General features: G+C 44.2%; 1 protein-coding gene across 2 annotated transcripts in view; it reads left to right on the top strand.

The window, feature by feature from the left end:
- The window catches only part of jag2b (jagged canonical Notch ligand 2b), a 41,849-nt gene extending 21,811 nt beyond the window's left edge, over positions 1–20,038 (top strand). Inside the window, exons 6-26 of one of the 2 annotated variants that reach the window (XM_084560762.1) lie at positions 2,474–2,604; positions 4,106–4,225; positions 4,338–4,451; positions 4,720–4,833; positions 6,936–7,049; positions 7,385–7,431; positions 7,527–7,700; positions 11,085–11,247; positions 11,342–11,503; positions 11,658–11,771; positions 11,896–12,009; positions 12,161–12,274; positions 12,814–12,930; positions 13,187–13,214; positions 13,771–13,856; positions 15,491–15,604; positions 15,716–15,831; positions 16,060–16,320; positions 16,458–16,589; positions 16,993–17,143; positions 17,287–20,038. In XM_084560762.1, the coding sequence (XP_084416888.1) occupies positions 2,474–2,604; positions 4,106–4,225; positions 4,338–4,451; positions 4,720–4,833; positions 6,936–7,049; positions 7,385–7,431; positions 7,527–7,700; positions 11,085–11,247; positions 11,342–11,503; positions 11,658–11,771; positions 11,896–12,009; positions 12,161–12,274; positions 12,814–12,930; positions 13,187–13,214; positions 13,771–13,856; positions 15,491–15,604; positions 15,716–15,831; positions 16,060–16,320; positions 16,458–16,589; positions 16,993–17,143; positions 17,287–17,825 (3,025 nt within the window). In that variant the 3' untranslated portion in view covers positions 17,826–20,038. The remainder of the gene's footprint in view (positions 1–2,473; positions 2,605–4,105; positions 4,226–4,337; positions 4,452–4,719; positions 4,834–6,935; positions 7,050–7,384; positions 7,432–7,526; positions 7,701–11,084; positions 11,248–11,341; positions 11,504–11,657; positions 11,772–11,895; positions 12,010–12,160; positions 12,275–12,813; positions 12,931–13,186; positions 13,215–13,770; positions 13,857–15,490; positions 15,605–15,715; positions 15,832–16,059; positions 16,321–16,457; positions 16,590–16,992; positions 17,144–17,286) is intronic. The other variant, XM_084560763.1, reaches the window with a different exon arrangement.
- The last annotated feature ends 5,546 nt before the right edge of the window (positions 20,039–25,584 follow it).

Consider the following 25,584-nt stretch of genomic DNA (forward strand, 5'->3'; position numbering starts at 1 on the left):
CTCCACCTCGGCTCAGAAGAAAAGGGCAATGCCTCGTCTGCCTTCTCATATTTTTAGCCTCCCGAAATCCTCCTCAGAATAACAAGCATTTCATCAGCTTTCTGCGGCTCAGGCCCTATGAAAAAGGGGGCTCGCCGGTGTGTGAATTTGACCACTGCAAACGTGCTGGGAATTGTCTGATTCCACCTCCCCCTCCACCCCCCATCCTTTCGCCATCCGCATTGCAGTCCTTCTTGAAGGGCAAGGGGCAGGAAAGGAAATGAACATCCCACTGTGTTATGTACATTTCCCAAAAGTGGAAATGACAGTTAGATAAAGTGACGTCGAACGCCCCCATAGGTCCGCGTTTCCAGGATGCGGAACATCCCGTCTTCATTTGTAAACCCCCCCCATCCCCCATCCCACCTGACGGATGGAAAGAAATACTTGCGTCCCATTATTAGCTTTGGCTAAGTGCCGAGGAATGAGGGGAGTAGGATGACCAGTTTTCGGAAACCGCTTGTCACCCTTGTTCCATTTACCTCCTTATTCATAAGAAAATGTCAAGTTCCAGTCAACAGGAAAAGTGACCTGAATAGAGGAGCAGCTTTAAAGAGTCTTCCTGCAGTAGCATGAATTTAATGATGCCTCAGGTCACAGAAAGCTGGCATTAAACTCCTCGCCATCTCCTTTCATTCCCTTTATTTCATCACAGTTTTATGGGCTCCCCCCCCCCCCTCCGTCTGCCACGGGCTTTTGAGAAACACAAAAGCTGGTACGTGCCTGTTGTTACTCCGCTGCACTGAGGCTTTTTATTTGCCCACATTAGGCCTGTTCTGACATATTTGTCAGGAGGCTTGCCGTGTCCCGAGACTCGCTGGGAGGATACGTTAAGTAACGCATTTTTTTTCAAACACCTTGCAAACTTTGACATGTCAGAGTGTCAAAGGGTTGGAATCCACTTCATAAGAAAATACGCCTTCGTGCGTGTAGTGTTGCTGAGTAATCATGATGCCAACGTGGACGTGAATGAAACCACTTTCGGCTCCTTCAAGCTATGAAAGCAACACCAAATCTCTTTTAGTGTTGTTGCTACGCCGCTGTCAAGACCCCTGAAGCTAATCATATGCGGTGGAAGGAGCATGCCGAGTATTCCCCTCCAGCCCCCCCATCCCCTCTCCTCTCAGCCTGAGAATGGCAGAGCTTTCCGAAGGCCTCATCTCTCACGGAGACAGCGGTGCCGTCTGCTGGGGACTCAAAATAGCAGTCAATTGACAAGACAGCTGCCTCGACGACACAGCAGCACTCGGAATAGCCGAGTACTGTCATGAAGCTGCTGTCTGTCTGTCTGTCTGTCTGTCTGGCGCGCATATACACTGTAAACACACGGCCGTCTCCACTCCAGCCGCCAGCTCCGAGGACCGCTGTGCCACCCTCCTAGTAGCCCCCCGCTCTCCCTCGCCTCCAGACTCTAACCCGAGCACGGGAGCTGCTGGAAGTATTCTTAACCCCTCATGCCCTGGAATGTCACCCTCCACTAAGATTAGTTGGCAGGCGGCCTTGTGACGTGTGGACGCAGGCGCACGTACGACGGTAGATGCGTCTCCACTGCTGGGAAGGTTCCTTCAACGCGCTAGGATCCCTTTGGGTCTGTAGTAGCTCTGGAAGCTCAGTGGTTTGAATCAAAACTTAATGGATGTCTTCAGAAAGTCTCCTTTCATTCATCCCAAGAGCTTGGGTTGTTTTTCATGATCTATAAGAGAGAAACTGACCACCTAATCTCAGTTTAGAGATTTGAGATTCCAGTTTAACTGTTTACATAAAATCAGCCACAACTTTGTGACCACTGACAGGAGAAATAAATAACATTGACCATCATGTGACAATTCAGTGTTCTGCTGGGAAACCTTTAGACCTGGCATTCATGTGGATGTTACTTAGACATATAGCACCCACCTAGACCAGACCAGGCACCCCCACCCCATAGCAATGACAGAAGGATGCAGACACACACACAAAAATGGTTTAGGAACAACTCAAATAAACATGAAGAACAGCACAAGGTGTTGACCTGGCCTCCAAATTCACTAGATCCCAAACTGATCAAGTGTCTGTGGGATGATCCACTGAGACCCCTACCCTCAACCAACAGGACCAGTTTGTTCTGATTAAGGTGGCACAAGCAGAGATTGTCAGATTTTTCCCTGTAATATTTCTAGTATCTCCCTTTGGCACTAACCTGAGTGTAAATGTGTTTAGGACGTTATTGAGTTATGTAAAATCTTCAAAAGAGAACCGTTTCCTTTACAGAATCCAAACACATTAAAGCTGGTGAGCCTGTCTTGATAATCACATTTACACTCATCTCGTGTCAGGGTGATTGAGGAGAAATAAACAGCAGCGAGATGGAACAGAGAGATTGTTTAGAGAGCAGGTTGAGAGATTAGATGTGATGTGTGACTGTGGTCATGTTTTTCCTCTCTGTGTTTGTCAGCTGTGGCTACGGCTGGGAGGGCCAATTCTGCGATGAATGTAAGCTCTTTCCCGGATGCATGCATGGGACCTGCAACCTCCCCTGGCAGTGCAATTGCGAGAGGAACTGGGGCGGCCTGCTGTGCGATAAAGGTATGGAAAAAAATAAATAAATAAAGTTTTATTTCACCTCCTCCCGTGCAGGATGCTGCCAGAGAGTGGCTGTTGTGACTCTGCACCTCCCCTCCAACTGCAGGTTTGAAGAGTAATAATTGCAATTGATAGATGAATGGATTAAGGCTCAGCTCAGTCGTCAGCTTGACAAACGGGCACATAGGCCCTTTCCTTGCAGCGTTGTCCCTGTCATTCATTTTGAAAATGTAGAAAGTTTCTGAAATTAGAAGATTTATATTCAACTGTAGCCCTGTGATAGACTGGAGACCTGTCCAGGGTGTACCCCGCCTCTCACCTGATGACAGCTGGAATATGTGTGTATTTTAATAATAAAAGATCCAAAAATGGAAAAAGAAAAGGAAAAAATGTAACAGGAAATAACAGCGTCCTGCTTTGTTTTACGTGTCGGTATAAATCCAGGTTTCATTTAAAGCTAATTCCAGGTAGTAGCTCACCTGGCTCTGTTTTTACCTGAGGTCTGAATCCTCTTTACTGCCCGTTCTCTCCGATGGGGAGAACAGCAGCTGGATAGTTTTACTGCCTGTGTGATCTGAGCGGCGGCAGGGACACCCGATCCCGGCACATCCCTTCGTCACGGAGGGCTCTTCGGGGGATGAGAATGGGTCCTAAGAACCCCGGTGGAGACAGATCCCTGCTCATTTATTTACCAGCCTTTAGGGCGGCCTGGCCTTTAGCCTGAGGCCAGTGTGCAGGGATCAGTTAGGGTTAGGTTTATTAGTACAATTCAGATAATGAAGAAGAAAATGGATGCATGCAAAACCAAATGGTGTATAATAATAATAATAAGAACTGATCTAAATGTGAGCCGCTAGGCAGAATCCTGTAAATACAGTAAAGAAATCAGAATGCGGTGCAGCAGAGCGGTTGAGAAAACACTTCTGTGCTTCCTGTCAAAGCGGACAGCTGGTGCTGGATGCCGAGCAAAGGCTCTGACAAGCTTTCTGGGAACTCCCGGCACCGACGGGATAAATGGTGAAGCGGGCAAATAGCTGACTGCACGGTGTCGATGCGGATAGAAAGATCTGACGGCACAGTTGCAGCTGAGCTTAAATATTTGTGTCCAGTATATATCCAATATCCAGTGTATATAGACGGCCCCATTTCGATGGCATTGTCTCTGCAGAAAACGTCTTGTGATCAGATTTTTAATATTGCCACTATGCATTAATATTAGGTTCCGTTGGCTTACCATTTAATAGCAGATTGATTAATTTAGGACGTCGTTCATCAATGCATGGTGTTGCCCCCGGAATCAATAAAGTTTAGCAAATTACTTGATTTTTGTCGCTTCTTTCTGCAGCTTCAACAATTTAGTCCATGCTGTTTGTCATGCTATTTGTCAGAGACCTGAAAAATCTGTGTATTTAGTTGCATCTTGCACAGATGCAGAGTTTTTAGTCTAGAATGGGGATTCGGTGTGATTTAACCTGGAAATCCCTTGGCTGTTCATCTCCTCCAGATCTGAACTACTGCGGCAGCCACCAGCCTTGCATCAACGGAGGAACCTGCATGAACACGGAACCGGATGAATACCACTGTGCCTGTCCGCAGGGCTACTCCGGAAAGAACTGTCAGATAGGTAATCATCTTTGACAAAGTTTTGCAGTAAAACTGCCCACCAGATAAGCTAAAGAAAGAAAATTGTACTTTTTACTCTTCGCCCTGTGACAACACTGCCCTCCCTCCATCAGCCGAGCACGGCTGTGTTTCCAATCCCTGCGCCAACGGTGGTACGTGCCACGAGGTCCCCGAAGGCTTCGAGTGCCAGTGTCCGCCGGGCTGGGAGGGGCCGACCTGTGCCAACAGTGAGTCGCTGCACTACGTTCTTTCAGTCGCTCGCCCTGGCATCACATCCCCATTTGTCAGAATTGAACCCTTTCTTTGCAACTGAACACGAAATTTGTTGTATTTCAGCTTCCACGAGCTTTAATTTGGAAAACATTTATTGCTTCTTATTCAATTGGGGCTTGTCTGCTGTCTCCTTCCCGTCCTATTCAACTCTTATCTAGTCCAGCATCTTATTTAAAACTGTGCTTCAGTTAAAAATAACCAGAGATTGATTGTTTTCCTCAGATTTGGATGAGTGTGCTGCCAGCCCATGTGCTCAGGGTGGAACCTGTATTGACCTGGAGGATGGCTTCCAGTGTGTGTGCCCCCCACAGTGGGAAGGAAAGACCTGTCAGATAGGTGAGTTTATTTTATTTATTTTTTTTAGCACTTGTTAGCACTTGTTTTTTTTTATTTCTACTGGGAGATGTATTTCCACTCCTCTTCCTGTTTGTTTCCATCTCCTCAAACAAATGCAGCGTCACTCTCTCAGGATAACTGTATTTTTGGATTCAAATTGGCGACCTGCAACCCGAGCCCCATGGCCAGAGTACAAGTTGTCAATATCCTGGATGAGATGGCAGCTGCCAACAGCTCGGCCTCTTTTTTTTTTTTTTTTTCTTTTCTTTTCTCAATGACTTTATGAGCTGCTAGTGTGTCTATACCCGGCTGTTTGTCGCTGGCGCTAGCGTTCGTTTCTATATCGCTCCTGTCCCGGCAAGCGGACGTGACCAGCGTGAAGCCAGGAAATGGATTACGTGTGTGTGTGTGCGTGCGTGTGTGTGTGGTAAAGGCAGGAAAGAGATCCCAAGAGTCCAGTGTCATCTTACCAGCTCAGATCTCAGTTTACAGGCAGCTATAGGCCTCTTGTCTTACCTGGAGATGGTCTGTGTGTGTAGTGGGTGTTGGGTTTCAGAGAGAAGTCAGGTGTGTGAGTGAGTGTGGCAGGACTCCCCATCGGACCCCACCCCCGACCCCCCTACACATACACACACACACACACACCCTCCACCCTTTTGATGTCTGGAGGTGGTGAACGTTTGTGAAACTGTTCTGTCTGTTTCAACTAATTTATTCTGCACTGAACAGATGAAAACCATAATGTGTCAGCTGTTCTGTAGGGCAGAAGTCAGCCGACTCATTAGGGTGACAATAGGAAGAGTTTCTGATAATCTGGGTCACTAAGAAATTAATTTGCAACATGACGTGATACCTCACGCATCAAAGAATATCATATATTACAGAACGTTCCTGCAAGGGTCTCACGAAATCTTGTGGGAAACTCTGGGACCAACAGCAAACAAAATGTTTGCTGTTAAATGGTTTCTTCTGTAAATGGTGGGTGGCATGCTCCGAGAAATGTATGATAGCCACCTAAAACAACCTCTAGCCTTTTTCCCCGACTGTGAAACTGAAGCAGCCGTATCGATCTTTCCTCCCTTCAGAGCTATCAGACTCCACTGACAAAAAAAGAGTAATTTTACCTGCCACAACACTGAAGTGTAAAACCAATGGTGTAAAACCAAAGTCTGTTTACAGGTCTTGTCGGACTGTGAAACGTTTTGTGGCTTAATGGTCTGATTTAATGCCTGAAGTAGTCTCATTCATCTCAATCTTCATTTAATGTGTGATAAATACAAGTTTGAAAATTGACAAAATCTGGGATGTGAAGTAATTGTGAAAGAACTCACGAGGTTGTGGTTACAACGTGGGAAGATGTGTACACAAAATGCTTGACATCCAAATGGTACCATCATCCATAAGTCTTGAGAACTCCATACAACTACAGTATGAACAATACAATATGAACTGATCAGCCACAAAATCAAAACCACTGACAGGAGAAGTGAATAACGGGTACCATCTTGTGACAATACTGTGTTCTCCTGGGAAACTTCTGGACCTGGCATTCATGGGGATGTTACTTAAACATGTACCACCCACATAGACCAGACCATGCACCCCCACCCCATAGCAAAGACACTCCTTGATGGCAGCAGCCATCCCCAGCAGGATGCAGCCTGACACAGGCACACACAAAAAACCCTTTAGGAACAACTCACAAGGTGTTGACCTGACCTCCAAATTCACTAGATCCCAAACTGATCAAGTATCTGTGGGATGATCCACAGAGGCCCCTCCCCTCAACCCATAGGACCCAAAGGCCCCCACTAACAACATTCTGTCACAAGACACCACAGGACACCCTCAGAAGGCTCATGTCCATTCTCTGATGAGTCCCAACTGTTTTGGAGGCACAAGGGAGACCTACACAATATTAGGAAGGTGGTCATAATGTTATGCCTGATCGGTGTACAGTATATCTTACATTCCCCATCATCTAACTGGCCTTAAGTGTAGTATTGGGGCTTGAAAGGGTTGGTTTCCTGGTGTCTTTTCTATCTCCTTATCCCTTCCTTGGTCTCTTTCCACTGATGTACTCTTACCTCCTACCTTCACAGATGCTAATGAGTGTGCAGGACATCCCTGCGTGAACGCTAATGAGTGCAAAAATTTGATCGGTGGATATCTCTGCGACTGTTTTCGGGGATGGTCCGGACAAAACTGTGACATCAGTTAGTATTTTCCTCCCGATAGTTGCCTCTCCTTCTGCTGGCGACGCCTCCTCTCACTTCTGGGCACGCAACTCTAGTTTAGTTAACGTCACTCACTTTTCCCAACATGTGGTAACCCGTTCTCGTCTTGACAAGCTGAACCGCTGCCATGCATGCCCAGTTAAAACCTATATATGGTCTGTCTGGCTCTTCCTTGGCTTCACTAGTTATTTCTTTTCCAAACTTTTGATTTAATCTGCACAACCTACATTGTAGATTTAACCTATTAGAGGATTAGGGATTGCTTAACGTCATTAATGAGGTAATTTAATGTTCCTGGTCTTCTTCTCTTTCAGATACAAAGGGCTGCCATGGCCAGTGCCAGAACGGGGCAACATGCAAGGTATTGGATGTTTTTAGTTTTTAACTTCAAAGTGAAGAATTGGGTGAATTTTGGTTGCAATCTTTGACTCTTTTATTTTGTGTGTTTTTCTCCAGGAGGGGCCGAATGGTTACCACTGCCAGTGCCCTCCCGGTTTTGTGGGCACTCACTGTGAATTCCAGAGGAATAAATGCAACAGCGGCCCGTGCCAGAATGGCGGCCAGTGCCACGCAGTGTTGGACAGCTTCGTGTGTGAATGCCCACCGGGCTTCGCCGGGCAGCTGTGCGAAGTAAGTGTCACGTTGTGCAGGTTTCTGCAGCTGATGCAGGAGACGGTATAAAAGTTAGTCGTCGCTGTTTCGCTTTGGGACACTGAGTAACACTTTATCACACTTTGTGGCATGTTGTGTATGTTTTTACCAATGCACACACAATTGGCATCATCTAAAAACAGATTTTATATTCGGAAGTGTTCCAGGTTTGAGTCTTAAGGCTCATTTCAGGTACTGCGGGACTAGACGCGCGTAGCCTACGATGGTGCGAGCATTTTGTACTTGCTTGTGCACTCGTCAGTCTGGCTTGCTCTGTGAAAATGCCACCCAAATGCTAGTTGGCATTGTGTCTTTTTAGCCAGTTGGGTTAATTTTTGTTTCTACTTCCTCCTTGACTTTCAACAATAGCGACTGAAACTTTTGCTGAAGAAAAGTCATGCAAATTTTTGCATCTCTGAACCTCCTTGCATTTCAAAACTACCTTAGCTGTCCTAAAATACATAGAAGCTGACTTATAATTCAGTGGAAATATCTAAAGTGTAGTACCAGTTATGCAACCATTCATTGCAGACACACCAATGCTTAATCAGTGCTGTGATCTGCTTCAAAGTTGTGTAATGTCGCGTGTCTCCAACCACAGAAGCCAAGCCCCATTCCACTGCATACTTCTGTTGTAATTCACGTTACATCTCTGCGTCCTTTCCGCAGCCTTTCATGTAGATGTATATGTGTGTGTGTGTCTGAATGTAGGTTAGCAGCAAGGAAACCGACACTTCGCTCCATCTCTGGGGCCCTGAATGGAGGACATTGCTGGTCAGGAGCCAATCCTGATTTAGCATCCCTACTATAAATATGAGCCTCTCTGAATGAGGTGACGCTGGATTTCTGCCCACATACTACAGAGCCTCTGAAGCCTGCTATGGCACGGCGTACACTCCTGCCCCACAGTGCCAAAACTGTGACGCCTCCGGCATCATATTTCTACGATCAGTGTCTCATCCAGAGTCCGTAAAATTTGATTATGTAATGCCGTTCTTTCTCATTCCTCACCTGATTTGTGTCTTCGGGAGAAATTCGAACAGTCTCAGTGGAAAAGCTCTAGAATAAGACACGGATTTAGCATCTTAAAATGTATTAAGGTTGTCAACTCCAAAACATTTGAACATATCTTTGACAGATTACCATAAACTTTTATAAAGATATTCTTACTACCCTGTTGATGTATACTAATGACTTAAGTGCTCTCTAAAATATATTCCAAAGCCAACACGATGGTATCATTTGTAGTTTTGAGTAAAATGGCAATTGGACTTTCCCTAATTATTATGAAATTGTTGAGACCTCACAGGAAGTCTTATAGGTGATGTAAGATAATCAAAAAAATTCTGGATATGAAATGGACCTACAATGTTAATACTATGGCAGCCTGCCAGAATCTAATTTAATCTGCTACTGCCTCTTAAAGAATTGGAAATATTTTTGCACGTTTCAACAACACTGTGCTGGTGCTATATTGCCTATTGCTCCCAAAAACATCTCTCCCTCCACCTCCCCCCAGAGCCTCCAAACACACCGGTCACTCACCTGCTGTTTTCTGAAGTTAACCTGACGGAGAAAATGACACGGACAACTCGCGTAGCGTGTGAAGCTATTTGTGTTGTTCCCGGGCTAAAAATTTACGTCACCACCACTTTTTAAAACCCGATGTTTGTGCTCTTGACTTTTTAGACCATGGAGATTTACGTTTATTTAAAGAGAGTTGGTCAAAACCCGGAGGAAATGACTCCAGACGCTGCAACGTGTACTAGCTTAACTTTATAAGCGCTAGCTAGCTAAGTTAGATTGAAAGTCAACTGTTTACTATAAATTAGATTTATTCGCTTATACTTTATTTAATCTTACATACATTTATCCATAGAACACCACATGTTTGCATTATCATAGACTCAGTCACACATTATTCTGTGATAGTGACAGATTTATTTAAATGAAAATCTTTTAACCATAAATAAATTCAGGGCAGAACACAACACAGTCGTCTGCAAAGACTCATACAGTTAACCCACATTAATTTTTGATTATTATTTACAACATTAATATAAATATAAGTATAACAAATGGCTCCAACGCAGTGTAAAGTCTTTGGATTTACACTTAACCTGGCCTTTTTCCTCCAGTATGCTGCAATATTTGTTTCATAGATGATAAAGTAACATCCTTTGAACGGTAAACCGATCTTCAAAAGTCTGTTTTATTACAGAATTTGTTTTTGTCTGGTCGACCACAAGTAAATTATTTGACTTTGCCTGCTGCGGTGAAGAATGTCTCCTGTGCTGTGAACGGGTGCAAGCTGTTACATAAATGTGCTGAGGATTTACGGACACCCTTGCCCTCAGACACGATCCCCTGACCACACACATGCAAATGCTGAGGAAAAAAATAAAAAATGAATCTGGCTCCGACACTTATGGTAAAATAAACTGTGCGTAACCACAAACTTCACCAACCCCGTTGCCCTACTCTGCCTCCCTTGTTCAGCACCTTAAATGGCAAAGGGGTGCAACCCAGAGTTTATTCACAGTAGACCTCTGTTTACATAAACTGAGAGATTTTCTCTACAACTTCTGTATTGCAGCTTGAAGAAATGGCCAAAGATGCCACTGTGGCCTCTGGTCGGCTTGTGTCAGATGATTTATCTTTATTATATTCGCTGTGTCTCTGCATGAAGTTGGACCAGAGTCAATATTTGTCTTTATGATGGATGGCCTTTCCCTTGACTGCTCACTTTCTCTCTCTCGGCCTCCTCTGCAAGGATTCTGTCTCTTGCGAGACTAAGCAGGGCAGAGATGTATTACCAAAAGAATGGATTCCCTTGATGAGCTTAGTGAAAGTTTCTGAGGCTTACTTTGCACGTCCACTTACCTTCCATTTGTTCTGAGCAGCTGCGGCGGCTTGATCCAGGCTAAGCTGCTCACCTACATGGACTTCAGCTCCCCTTTCTCCAGCGTTGCTTTGGCCTCACTGCACTTTACTGTGATGATAACGTTTGGTAAACCTGAGAAACCCTCTAGACTCTCACAAGATGCCATGTGAGCAAGGCACTGCACCCCCACTACTAGATTCAGTGTAGGTGTGTAGTATTAGCCGAGGGCTGTTGTTAGTAAGCCCTTGTGGGAGAGTGTGGGGATGCTCATACGTTTGCCAATTCAGCGTGATGTGCAACTTTTTTTTACAAGATGGTGGTTTGGATTTGTGTGCACATGCATAACCAAACATTTCAAAACGATGATAGATTATAGTGGTAGTTATGAATCAACCAATGTTACTATTGGCATAAAAAAACAATGTTTAAATCCAGATTGCTGCTGCTTAAGTTGTAAACTCTCCTCTTTATTGCCGTAGATTCATAGCTGGTCGCCCTCGGACTCTTGCGATCCGAACCCTTGTGAGAATGAGGCCAAGTGTCACAGCATGGACCAGGACTTCTACTGTGCGTGTCCTGAAGGCTACGTGGGAAAGACGTGTGAACGGGTCAAGGAGAACTGCCTCACCACCCCATGTCAAGGTAACTCAACTCAACTCAACTAGTATGTCAAAAAATAATAATAATAATAATAATGTGAATTCTAATGATTTTATATATTTTTTTTATCTTGCAGCAATTGACAGCTGCACTGTTGCTGTGGCAACCAATGACTCAGCTGGAGTGCGGCATATATCCTCCAACGTCTGTGGTCAGCGAGGGCGCTGCGTCAGCCAGCCAGCAGGCAACTTCACCTGCATCTGTGATCCGGGTTTCAGTGGCATGTACTGTCACGAGAGTACGTACCTCCTGCTTTATAGTCATTAAAGAAAACTTAATCTAATTGAAAGATTAAAAAAGAGTTGGGTCATTCGCTGAAGATACTTTTCCATGCTGAAAATATTCTGAGTGTGTATTTGTTCGTCTAACAACTAATTTTCTTACTATGTCAGATATCAACGACTGCATCAGCAGCCCCTGTAGAAATGGAGGAACCTGCATTGACGGCGTGAACTCCTTTCAGTGCTTCTGTCCGGATGGCTGGGAGGGCCCACTCTGTGACCTCAGTGAGTCAACTGTTTGAGTCCATGCTTCCGATAAAAAAAACAATTCCTCGGGTAGCACTTCTGCTCGCGCTGCGCAGCGTCTCTTTGTACTAAATATAGAAAAAAAATCTCCCTCCCTCCTCAGACGTCAACGAGTGCAGACACAACCCCTGTAAGAATGGTGGACGCTGCGTTGACCTCGTGAACGACTACTACTGCGAGTGTGCCGACAACTGGAAGGGCAAGACCTGCCATTCCCGTAAGTTATGCCGGCTCCGTGTTAATGTGTGTGTTTATGTTCGTAGCTTGCAGCCGCCGTCGCCTCGCTACACGTCATTGTATAAACTGACAACTCCAGTCTTGACTTGATGTCTTACTGGATCACAAGAATTATGTTTCTCCTGTTCCAGGTGAGAGCCAGTGTGATGAAACCACCTGCAGTAATGGAGGCACCTGCAACGACCACGGGGATGCTTTCCGCTGCGCCTGCCCACCCGGTTGGGGAGGAAACACATGCAACACAGGTACGAAATGCTAGCTACGAAGCTAATGGTTGACGCTAAAAGTATGTAGAGGTGTAAAGAGCATGGGGCTCTTGTTCAAGTCTTTTTGGGATGAAGGGTAATTTCGTTTTGCTTTGTCCTAACTCATCAGTAGCCGGTCATGGATCGATGAACATGGCTGCCCAGTTTTTCACAAGATGCTCAGATTAATTATCGGTTTCCCACACTGGCTGGAATAGTAATTAATTGTCATTCAAGGATACTAAACAGTCACAAATTGGCTCTTAAATGAATGCAAGTTTGAAAATAATTCACTGCATCATGCAGTATATCCTGTAGCCTCATATTACCGACAGCTTTGTGTTTTCGTGACACGCAGTAGCTCTGGTTATTATTCAAGTGCTCAAATGTACGATAAGTCAGGAAAAGTAGAAAAAATATAATTACATCTTTATCTGCAAAAGGCTTTAAGATTGCTTTCTTGTGAAATAAATGTGTTGCTGTTTTAGATTTTAACGTCTCACCTGACTCATCCTCTCTATCTCTCTCTCCTCCCACAGCCAAGAACAGCACCTGCGCCTCCAGTCCTTGTTCCAACGGCGGTACGTGCGTTGGAGGAGGCGACACCTTCACTTGCATCTGCAAAGAGGGCTGGGAGGGCCCCACCTGTGGACAAAGTTAGTCCCTTCTGCATAGCTTTGAACAACATCCATGTGGTGTTTTTTGAAACTTGATTGAGCCCCTGAGTCATGTTGTCGCTAGTTTACACTTACGTCCTGATGGGATATTGCAAGGTCTGCTGGTTTATCCAATACCTGCAGTAGAGTGAGCTTTAAATGTATAAATCTTAAATGTGATACCGTGATATCGCCCTAAAAAGAGAAACAACAGCTCAACATTAAACGTTTTCTTTTGCATCTTCTCTTTCAACAGACACAAACGACTGCAACCCTCATCCTTGGTATGTAATGTTTCTTTCCTCTCTTGTGGTGTAGCCAAAACCTTTCTCCCCCCTCCTACTTTCATGCCTCCCTCATCTCCACACTTCACACAGACCTTGCAGGCTGTGGAGGGGTGAAGGGCCACTAAAAGCAGTGGAAGTTGTCCTTAAATCAAGCCTCAAAGGGGCATCTCGCAAGCGGGGGGGGTACTCGCATATTGAATAGGGGACAGTGAGAGGTGGGAGTTTTGTGGGGAGGACAAGAGTCCCACCTACCCCATGGTGAATGCAGGTGGGGGGTGGAGTGGCAGAGGAGGAGGATGGGGGGGGCGTACGTGTCCATTCTTCCCGTGCGACCTGGGGGGATGCTTGGCTTTGAGGAGGAATGGAAGGGAGGCATGATGAGAGGAGGGGAGGGGAGGGACTGGACACGCCTATTAGCATCTGAAAGGTGGAGGCTTGTATTGATGAGCTGAATTGAGCTTTGTGACCCCCACCGCAAACACACACACGCTGGAAAGGATGTATAGCCTCATCTGATGTTTTTTTATTTTTTTTATTATTTCTTTCCTCTCAGTTACAACGGTGGGATCTGTGTGGACGGAGTCAACTGGTTTCGGTGTGAGTGCGCCCCAGGCTTCGCCGGACCGGACTGCAGAATCAGTGAGTCATGATTATCAAGATGGTGCAAACTGAAATGTAAACCCCGATATTTCATTCATGGCGACCCTAACGTAGTCATGGCAACGTAGTACGATTAAGAGGAAGGATAAGAAAAAGGAACGGACGAGGAGGAGATGGACACTTTGACACTTAAATGCAAGGTCGGGATGCCGCCCACTCCCTTTTTTTCTCGGTCCTTTAACGCCTTGGGGGTCAGAGGTCGTCCCTCCTCCATACTCACGCAGTCACACATTCACACACGAAGACAAATTACCCAGTGACCCTGAAATTCTTCTTCTCTGCTCCTTTGTTTTGGGGCGGACAGCGTTCACCTTTTTTGTCGGGCTTGAATTTGAGAATTCTCATCCAGGGCCGCCGTTCACGTGAAATCTGGATGACAATGGCCGAGGGTTCCCACTGGTTTCAGGGATGGGGCACAACTGGCTTTTGTGATTTTCCTTTTACCAAAACTGGATGTTTTGGGCTACCCAGTGAGCGGAGATATAAATCACACATTGACTTTTCTAAAATATTGTTTCCTTTTGAGTAGACCTCTTCAGAGCTCTACTCAAATAAAAAATGGAATCATTTATCATATAAAACCAATGGTGAGGGTTTGCAAGAAGGCACTAAGGCCCAGTCACACCAACATGCCATTTTGTGCCATCGGTTAATCCCAATGACAATGTCAATCGTATTGACCAGTACCAAGCTTTCTTGGCTTAGGCTTGTTGCATATGCAGCAATAAGCGAGAAATTAGTTCTCGCTCCCAGGGCTATCATCCAAAATGACGTCATTTTGGACGATAGCCCTCGTTTTGTGGCTTGTCGACACATCAACCGGGCAGAACTTTTTTTCTCGTGTGGCGTCCAATAACTATTCTGCGATTGGTCCGAAATTGGAAGTGGGCGTTGTTAACGTGGAAAAGCGTGAATGCTAGCGGCCACTCTGTGAGCTCCCAGATTCTAATATTCTGAGTACAGATCGGCATGCTGAATGAACGGCGTGATCCGATGTCGCACGGACGTCAAAACGTCTGGCCGGCGTCCGAAAATAATAAGAAAAGTGCCTCTCATCATCCATCTCCCGCATCTCCAACAATGCTTAGCACGTGTGACGTATGCTGCAGTGGGCGGGCCCTATGAGGACTCCCCTGGAGTTCGGCACTTGAGTTTCTCATGAAGTATAAATGACCTGGCCAGAACTAACTTTGTTCATGTTCGTGCTCACCTCGAGAGTATGTAACAAGCTTCGTTTGAGGAAACATGGTGCAGGAGAGTCCAAAATTGTATACCTCTTTAGCTAGCTCTGTCTATAGTATAAACAGCTAAAGAAAACTACAAAACCTTGAAGACAGTGTTGAGGCTGTTGTCAAAGTTAGCAAATAAACCATTATAGAAAAACAAAAAACTGCCAGCTACAGTAGATTACTCTTTGCTCTTTGAGTAGGATCTACTGCTGTCTTCAAATGGAACGTGTGAGGTTTTGGTTACTACAAAAATTCCACAAGAGGTTCATGTGGAGTTTACTCATGGACACAGTTTTTCTTTGACTTCCTGTTATGCTTTTACTTTGCTATAAAGCTCCAGCCCCTTTTGTCCACGTTTAATCCGGTTCTCTCTTCTCTTCACAGACATCAACGAGTGCCAGTCCTCACCCTGTGCCTATGGATCTACCTGCGTGGACGAGATCAACGGTTTCCGGTGCATCTGTCCGCTTGGCAGAACAGGAGCCCGATGCCAAGAGTGTAAATACATCTGCTCTGTCTTGTGCATTTGAGTCGCACTCATTCATTCACTGCATCTTGTGGTTTGCTCATAAATGCATTCACTGAAAACATGTCTCTGTCTGTGTGTAGTCATAGGGGTTGGAAAGACTTGCCACTACGCCGGGCTGCAGTTTCCCCACGGCAGCCGCTGGGACCAGGAGTGCAACAGCTGCCATTGCATCAATGGCAAAGTGGACTGTACAAAGGCAAGGACACTTTTCTGAACACTTTGCAATTAAATATCTGCAACTTGGAACAAACTCTCTTGTCGAGTAGAGCTCTTTCTATTGTGTGGATGCCGGCATCTTCACCTTTAGATGTGGAAGAAGTTGCTCACTAACCAGATTAAATGATGATTGAAAATAGTTCTTAGTTGCTGGTTAAAAAGATAACCAGACTGCATGTAAGTGAACATTTCTCCGCTGTGACACCAGGTGTTGTGTGGTCGTCGTCTCTGCCGGCTCCAGTCACCAGGCCTGGACCAGAGACCAGAGCATTCCTGCCCGGCTGGACGGGAGTGTCTGGAGCACAGCTACTTCACCTGCTTCTCGCCCCCTTGCCATCAGTGGGGGGTTTGTTCCATGGCCGGACCTCCACCTCCGCAAGCATCCACCAAGTGCCAGCCGAACAGCGGCCATTTGGACAACAGCTGTGGCCGCATAACGCTCGTTTTCAACCGAGACAAAGTACCTCCGGTGGGTTGTTAGTCACATGTCGACTTCCTTGTAACTTCTTTATCCACTTTTTTTTTATATATATATATATATATATATATATATATATATATATATATTATAGTTGCTGATCAGTGTGTTTGTCTGTGTGTATATAGGGAACAACGGTGGAGAATATCTGCTATGAGCTGAGGTATCTTCCTGACACCCGAAGCTTGGCCAAGGACCACGCTCTTCTCCTGCTCTGTGACCTTTCGCATTCGAATCAGGACGCCGTAGAGGTGGCTATAGTAAGTGACAAATGATAATAATAATAATCATCACTAAGACAAACTTAGCTAACTTAGGTTTTCCTGTTCCCTGTTTGTCTGGCATGGTTTTAGCTAGTGCTTACCCCACTGCACAACCTGTTAAATGAACATTTGTCAAATGTGAGACTCAAAGGGACACAATTGTGTAAGCTCTGTAGTGTTAAGTAAATTGTATAGACAACACTTAGCATAAAGACTGGAAGTAGTGGGAATGTTTCATTTTTATTTCTTTGATCTGCACACACAATCAAAATTTACAGATGCAAGATGGTGAACTCCTCTTTTTTCACAAATCTTCTTAGAGATCATGTGACTCTTTTTTTTTTTTGGTTTGTTTGTTTGTTTTGAGTAGCTGACTTATCTCTTCCCTGCTCTCTCTCAGTCTTTCCACCCAGAGGATCTACCGGACCACAGTTTAATCCAGGAGACAGCCAGCGCTATTGTGGGCACCCTGTCGAAGCGACACAACAGCACCATAATGCTGGCAGTCATTGAGGTCAAAGTGGAAACGCAGGTCATGCCCCGTTCAGTGGGTGAGTAATGATTAACACAGGTGTCCCGCAAGGAATTGTTACAGGCCCCTTTTTTGGTTTCTGATTATTGACTTGTCACTACTTCCACTGATTTCTGTCTCCTTTTTCTTCCTTTCCTCCCACATATACCTTGACGTCAACAGACTACCTGGTGCCTCTGTGCGTCGTCTTCTGCTTGCTCTGCCTCTTTTGCATCATCGTGTGCATTTGGTGGACACGCAAACGGAGAAAAGAGCGCGAGAGGCACGTACGATCGGCCGCCGACGACAGTGTGAACAACCAGTGGGAGCCGCTACGGATCGTTGTGGGACGTCAGCAGCAGCAGCAGCAACAGCTGAAGGAAAGCAACAGGGAGGCCGAGCAGGAGCGCAAAAAGCTCATGGGCCCCTCCTATCGGACGTGTGATGAGGGGGAGGAGGATGAGGAGGAGGAGGAGGAGACGGAAGGCGAGCTTGAGCTCGAGGAGGAGTGTGGTGGAGCGGAGGCGGGAAAGCAGCTAGTTTATAAGTACTCTAAGACTGCAGTGCAGTCCAGTGGGGGAGTGATCTGTACTCTGCACAGCTCCAGTTCACCCCTCAAAGCGCCCCACCGGACCCCAGGCTACAGCCCCAAAGACAACCGCTGGAAAAATGTCAGTGCCGTCTTGACTGGTCAGAAAGACCTCCGAGACCATTGTGTGTAAGAAATTTAAAACAAAAGACTCTCAATGTTGGAAGCAAGAGAAGCTGCAAGGCAGCGACTATTCTTAGTTTTGTGACTACTTTTGGAAAGAAAAAAAAGGCTTTGTGTTTTAATAAGCCATTCTTTGTTTTCATGTTTTTGTCACTGTCACCTGAAGTGATTTTTTTTTTATTATTATTATTCAGGAGACTAGAGCACAGTGGACATCCTTTTTTTGCTTCTGTTCTCTTAATTTTCTTTAATTGTGTACAGAAGGAGCTGAATTGTAACAGGAGTCAAAAGCAGCTCTCTGCAAATTTTTTTGTTTATGGAGTTTAAGAAATGGTGAATCATCGAAATGGAGAGAAAAAAAATACAACCTGTATAAAGATTTTTGTTTGTTTACAGATGATTATGATTTTGTTAAATCGTCAGTGGGCTCCTGTTCAGTGTCTATGAGGGCAGATTCACATTAAAGGGACAGTAGAGGGAAATAGACTGTTGCATCCTATAGTAACAGAGGCAGACCCTCCCTTTGCTCTGTCACCTTCCAGCTTTGCCCACCGGTCCACCCATGGCCGTCATGCGCCAGCCTTACCAAAACACTTGGCCTGGAGGGGGAAAGGGGACAGAAACCCCAGTGCCTACTATGTGGCCTTCCATGTTTTTTTCTCCTGTCTCTCAGTTGTCTTGGCTGAAAGCTCTGTTTGAGGATTTTTCTGCAGTATTTGAGTTGGTAGCAAGTGCCTTTCTAAGAGCCGTGTTCGTGCTCCGAGTCGCGCTGCCCAGTTTGACCTCCTTGTTCTCAAATCTCAAAGGGATATGTGTACATTAGAGTTCAATGTCACAGCAACGCCATTTAAGGTATTTGATCAAAACAGAAATGAATACTGTACATACATGTAAATACGGAGTAGCTGTGTATATTTGAAATAAGTTAAATTCACACATTTTTATTATTATTGTTATTATTATTAATATTATTTTTATTTTTTTTACAATGCCATTCCTTTTATTTATGCCACTCAAAATAGGCAGGTTTTATATCACTATCCAAAAGTCCCACAGTTAAGAACCATTTACAGTGAGGTACCACCTATGAAGGAATTTCTGAAGGGTTTAAAAATGGTTTGTAAAAAAAAGGGATATATTTTCCTTTTTTTGGTGACGATTTCTTTACTGCTTTTAGTCACACTAAACGGCCGAGACGTCACTACTTTAATATTATAACTTATTTAAGAATAATACAGCAGGATCTGATCTTTCAAATTCCTTCATATTGCAGTTTTTTTTTTATTTTATTTTAACCAATTTTCCACCTTTTTTTCAATTAAAACATTTATTCTGAGATTTAGAGAAACCAATTTTTAAAACGGGTCATATTAGTCAAAACTATTTCAAATCATGCAAAAAAAGGGGCTTCTCCTGTAATTTGTGATATTTCTGTAGTGTTTTTAGCCATTGGCGGATAATTAAGAGCACTCGCTTTTTTGGGATGTCACAAAAAAGGGACGTGGCCAAAAGGTGCAGCTTGCTCCAGATTAGTTACCACTTTAGTTAGTTTCAACCTACTTTCAACTTGAGGTATCGCCGCCTTTTTGTTGTCCGGTTGAGGTTTGGTTTAAAAGATGAGGGTGGCTAGTGTTCAAAAGTTGCCAACTTTACAGCCTTAAAAAGTTCTCAAACCATTTCTAAACCCATCACAAACCCTTTTATTTCAGGTGCCTTAGTGTAACGCATTATTTATGTTTATCAGCGGTCATCTTTTTTATGTTGTTGGTTTGTAGTAACTCTTTAAAACGTTGTTTTATTCGCCCGAGTAAAGCACTCTCCTCGTCTCACTTTGCTATCATTGAGATTTTCTGGAGTTAAAAACAGTGATGGAGGGTTTAAATAAAGAAAAAACAAAAAAGAGTAGTCCACCATGGCAGTTTTTGAGTGTTATGAATGTGGATGTTTGTGAGTCAAATGTCAAATGTGCACATCATGCATTGGCTTCATGGTTTAATGGCTTTAACGAAGGGAACAACGTTTGCAGATGCAGATTTATTTTTTTTCTTTTGTCGTTTTGCTATCGTGCAAAAATATGTTTTAAGTTACCAACTCAGTTTAAAAGTTTTACCCCTTTTTCATATCATGTTCTTGTCTCAACCCCCCCCCCCCCCCAACACAAAAAAACACACACCACTGTATTTCTGTAAATGGGACACAGCAAAAATAAAAGAATTAAAGCTGCATCACTGCTGGTGTTAAAAGCTAAATATGCATATTGTATACGTTTTACTGTACAAGGGACGCTAAGTTAAATTTTGTACAAAGTAAAAAAACAAACAAAAAAAAGGTTTCCATTCTTTTAGTGGATGTTTCATTGTTCAAAATAATCATCCTACTTATTTATTAAAGCAGTTTTGACACATCGTGATCAAGCTTGTAATATTTGGTCTGCAATGAGGAGCTTGCTGTGAAAATGTCCAGTGAGCGATGAGAAACTGTTGATCTGGACGTTCATGTGACGAAATATGTTGAGAATATTTGAAGTCACAAAACCATTTGAACCTATATTGACCTGCTCTGGAGCTTTAGACCACATCACAAGTATCAGGTTACCTTGGTGGTTGGTAATACAGCCCAATTAGAATAAAAATACCTTATCTCTCCACCTCAATCAGAACAGACGGGACCTTTGATAATCTTTTCAACAGGATCATATTAGCTCATAATAACCGTGTAAACACTTGACATGATTGTTTCTCTCTGGTTGGAATATATCCATTATTTATTCACATGTTCGCCCCACTTGGGGTAAAGATCAGGTGACAGGACAAGTTGCCAGGAGGGACAGAAACATGGCAAAACAATGACTTGACTCAAAGCCGGAATCAGTTTATCCGACAATGTTGAAAACTCAGGTTTGTCTTGGTCAACTTCAAATGAATTAATTTGTGTTGTCAATAAAGTTGGGGTAAAAATATATTATTAGATAGATTTGATTTAGCAATATTAATTCACTTAGCCTGAACGTCAACTATTCACCTTTAAAAGCAGGCAACGAAAAACAATCCTACCTCAGCCTTCTCTCATCTAAGTATATCATTCAATACAGTACCAATTACAGCACAGAGTTATGGTGATGCACAAATCCCAGCAGACATTTCGACTTCATCAGAAATGGGCTTGCAGTGGGATCACTTTGGAACTTTGGTGTTCAGTCTGGGGAAGGCAAGACATAACGCAAGATGGTAAAACCAAAAATCAATCCTTACTTACAAAAGTACAAGGAATGTACAAAGTCCAATAAAAAGGAAAGGCACAAACTGAAGAAAACATAGATCAAATGGTAGGAAGAGCAGAGAAGTTGTGTTGAGCCGAGTTGATTGATGAGTGGAGTGGAAACAGGTGGGCAGAGAGGTGGCTTCGGTCAGGTGATTCAGCAGGTCAGGTGGGAGTGGCTCGTCTGAAGAGACAAAGTGGATTATGGGAACAAGAAAATGAAGAAATCAACCCCGAACTGTGACATCCCATCATGTTCATGATAAGAGCCATCAAGATACACTATATTGTCAAAATATGAACTTAAGTGACATCCCATTCATAATCCATGGGGTTTAATATGACGTTGGCCCACCCTTTGCAGCTATAATAGTTTCTGGGAAGGCTTTCCACAAGGTATAGGAGTGTGTTTATGGGAATTTTTGACCATTCTTCCAGAAGTGTCTTCCAGAGGTCAGACACTGGTGTTGGACAAGAAGGCCTGGCTCACAGTCTTCACTCTAAATCGGGTTGAGGTCAGGACTGTGCAGGCCAGTCAAGTTCGTCCTCACCAAACTTGCTCATCCATGTCTTTATAAACCTTGCTTTGTGCACTGGTGCACAGTCATGTTGGAACAGGAAGGGGCCATCCCCAAACTATTCCCACAAAGTTGGGAGCATGGACTTGTCCAAAATCTCTTGGTATGCTGAAGCATTCAGAGTTCCTTTCACTGGAACTAAGGGGCCAAGCCCAGCTCCTGAAAAACACCCAAACACCATAATCCCCCCCTCCACCAAACTTCACACTTGGCACAATGCAGTCAGACTAGTACCATTCATCCGTCAGATTGCCAGATGGAGAAGCATGATTCGGCACTCCGAAGAACGCGTCTCGACTGCTCTAGAGTCCAGTGAGCCAGGAGTTATACGGAGTCTGGCACTGCCAAGATGGCGACTGTCGGAGGCACTGCACTGAGGTTCAAAACTGCTTTTTAGGAAACTCATCAGGTGGACGACGGGAGGGGGTTTGTCACTCTTTATATACAAGTTTGCTGTAAACATATCTGTGTTAGTGCTGTAATTGTGACCATATTAGAATTCTGACATTAGCATTTAGCAGATAAGGTTAAGACAAATTTTCAGAAAGCTGCTAGCGTGGCTAATGCTGTTCAGTTGTTGTTTTAACGGAAGAATTGACACTAACTTTGGACGAATCTTCCATTTGTGTTTGTCTGCAGCAAGCATTTTCTAGATAATTATTTTAAGAAAACTTTAAACAAAGTATTAGGTGGCGAATATTCAAGGTCAACCAACAAGGTCTGGCTTTATGAAGGTCTATTTCTTCAGAGGAAAGTTGTTCCACAGAAGTTCACAATTAGGTTTTTAAATTAATATTAGTACCCAAAAGTAAACTTCATATTACTCAGGAGATATCAGAAATCTGAGAGTATTGAGTCATTACTCTTTTTAATGGTCTTATTTGTGTATCAGATCTTCCGAATCCCTGCAGCACTTGCCCTTGCCCTCGTCTGTGTGGGCTAAGGAGGGCTGGGATCGATTGATCCGGTAACCTCACCAGCCTCCCCGCCATCCCTCTCACTCCCCATCTCACCAATAGAACGTCATCTCCTGCTCTGGGCCGATCCAGCCTCCGCCAATGGGAGGCTGGCGTGATCAGCCTGGCCGCACGGAGATGTGAATGTTTCATGAGTGATGTTATGGTGTGTTGGGCGGAGTGCTGGTGGGGTGGGACACTTTTTCCTCCGGACTCCCATGGGTACCCCTGACTGGCGCTAATGGGACCTTCCCTTGTCGGAAAGACCAGATCAACTTACACAGCTTTGTGGAAGTGGTGGAATCATACTGGGAGAGGAGGGAAGGGATAATGCTTACGGATACAATAATATATGGCTGATACGTGGGTTTGGTCAGATCCTGTAAAAAGGGACGTTGTAGACATTACTGAATAAAGAAAGGCTTTGTGTGTGTGTGTTTCTTTTTGGTACTAGTCCATTTTGTAAACTCTTGGTTTGTGGCTGATGGGTCTCTTAGTTCAAATTAAAGATAACAACATGTACAGACGATAGACTGTATATAACTATGGACAATGCGTCCCCACTTCCTTGCATTGGCCAAACTGATGCTAGTTTCCCGGGGATATGGGCAGTGCCATCTTGCGAGTTTGGAGACAGAGTCCGTACTGTGCTCTGCTCTACCTCTGCCAGTTACAAAGAAATGTTGGATTATACACTGTACACATTTATTTATTTATTTTTTACAACTCTCATGGTCCAATGGGACGTTTTACAGAGTGATTGGCATGGCAACCAGTAGTCGCCGTTATGTCACATCCTGTTTCTATAGAGTCAAATAACTAACCAAAACAAAACTTATCTAAAACATGACACTTGGATATTCATCAACATTATATTAACTACCTAAAATGACAGAAACCATCCTTGAAAACAATTTATTTGACGTGTATTTTAGTGTTTTAGTTTGGCCCACTAACATGGAGGAGGTGGAGCTTATGACCTATACTGCAGCCAATCACCAGGGGGAGCTCTACCTGCTTTGGCTTCATTTTTGAGGAGCATTTCCGCCAGTTCCGTCCATATTTATGCTGTCTGTGGCTTACTGCTATCAATTTCCTGCAAGTAATTTCCTGATTGACGATGACATTGCCCCTTAGAATAAACTAAAGTTCTTGGTTGTTTCGGTTTGTACAAACTTGACAAAGCTGTCCAACAGCTTTGGGATGAACTGACAAACCATCTGACTATCGTGGATAATGCTCTGGTGGATGACTGGGAGAAGATGCCTGCATACATGCTCAAAAATTCACAGAGAAACCGGAAACCCGTCAGTTCAAGTGTAATCACACTTTCGTCAGGTGTTCACACAGTTTCATTAGCCAGAAATGTGGCCATGTTGCGCATTATTTGAGTGCAGTCCTGGATTAAGTCCAACAATTTGCAGGTAATTTGAGTTTGAATTGAATTTTATTGACTTGTGGTGCTGTGTTTCCTTAATCTTTCCTTTTGGAAGATCTAAGAGCTACAGTAAGAACTCACGTCTGTATGCCTCCCATAAGTAAAAGGTTAGCTGATTCAGAAGCTAAATTTATTAGATTTTAATATATTTTTGACTTGTTTTTAACTTGTTCAAATCCTCTTTCATGTCTAATCCTCTACATATATAGAACTGTTTATTTATTTCCATTACAGGGTTGTAGAAGTGGGATGCCAAGTTGCCTTTGTGCCTGTCAGCATCAATACTCCCCACCCCATTGCTGCTAGACTGCATCAGTAAACCGACACCAGATTCCAAAAGTGGCTCCTCACAACAGCCAAGGACATTTCGGTGCGCTGCATTTGTAAACACGTAGTACTACACCGAGCTCAAAATGGCCGAAAGCATTCGCAGAGAACGTGAACAGCTAAACTGTGAAGGCTGTGAATGCCTCACTGTGTTAATTCAGAGGCGGTTGCGCGGGCTCTATTGTGCACACGCGCAAGCAGACATGAGCAGACGGATGGACCGACTGTGAGACGTGTATTTTGCGTGTGTTTCTGCTCTCTGTAGCTGCTCTGTACATCTGTTGATGTGGGTCTTTGGGACCATCTGACAGTGGAGGCAGCTGGGTGACAGGATTTTAGGCTAAGCCCTTCGTCCCTTTAAACACACACACACACACACACACACACCAAACATGGCCCTTATGGGACATCAAGCTGGCACGTGCTGCTGGACAGCGGGCTGCAGCTGGCACTGTGGGCCTACCAGGGCAGAGGAACAAGCCACAGTCTTGACTGAGTCTCTGTGTGTGTACACTGGGGGGAGAGGTGTGTTTTTACTGGCACTGCAGGTCTGTCCTGGCACTGCAGCAACCCCCCCCCCCCCCCCCCCCCCCCCCCCCCCCTCCACACACACATACCCTCCCTGCACCAGGAGGTTGGGAGGGCACTATCTTGGCAGAGAGGAGGGGGCTGCAGGAGTGCGATTCCATAGCAGCTTTTCTGGGACAGCTGTTCAGTGTGAGTGTGTGCATGCCACCCGTCTAAATAAACAAACACATCGAGATGAAACTTAAATGGTTTGTGGGTAAAGCTGGCTTTTGTATCAGAACAAGCAGTACTTGAGTAGGAATGAATAGGAAGGGGACACTTTTGACTAAGAAGTACATTGAAATTTATTTGCAATGTGCAAATTGGAACACTATTTCATTATTTACCCAGCTGCAGATTATTTCCTCAAGAAACTGGACTGAGCAAATATCCAAATTACAAGCATTGCAGAGCCTGTTTTGGTGTATTTAAATGATTTATTTAGTCCCAACAACAGTTCAAAACCCAGTGATATTCATATTTTACAGCACAGGAAATAGGAAACCAGCAATAACAGAAAATGATCACAAAAAAAGACAAACGAAAAAGAATATTTGGGGTTATTTCACTTGAAAAATGTCAAATTTAATGCAGATTCATTATTGTCAATTGCCAAACTAATTGAAAAAAAGCAACACATTCACC

Source organism: Chelon labrosus (assembly GCF_963514085.1).
Source record: "Chelon labrosus genome assembly, chromosome: 14".
Taxonomy (NCBI): Eukaryota; Metazoa; Chordata; class Actinopteri; order Mugiliformes; family Mugilidae; genus Chelon; species Chelon labrosus.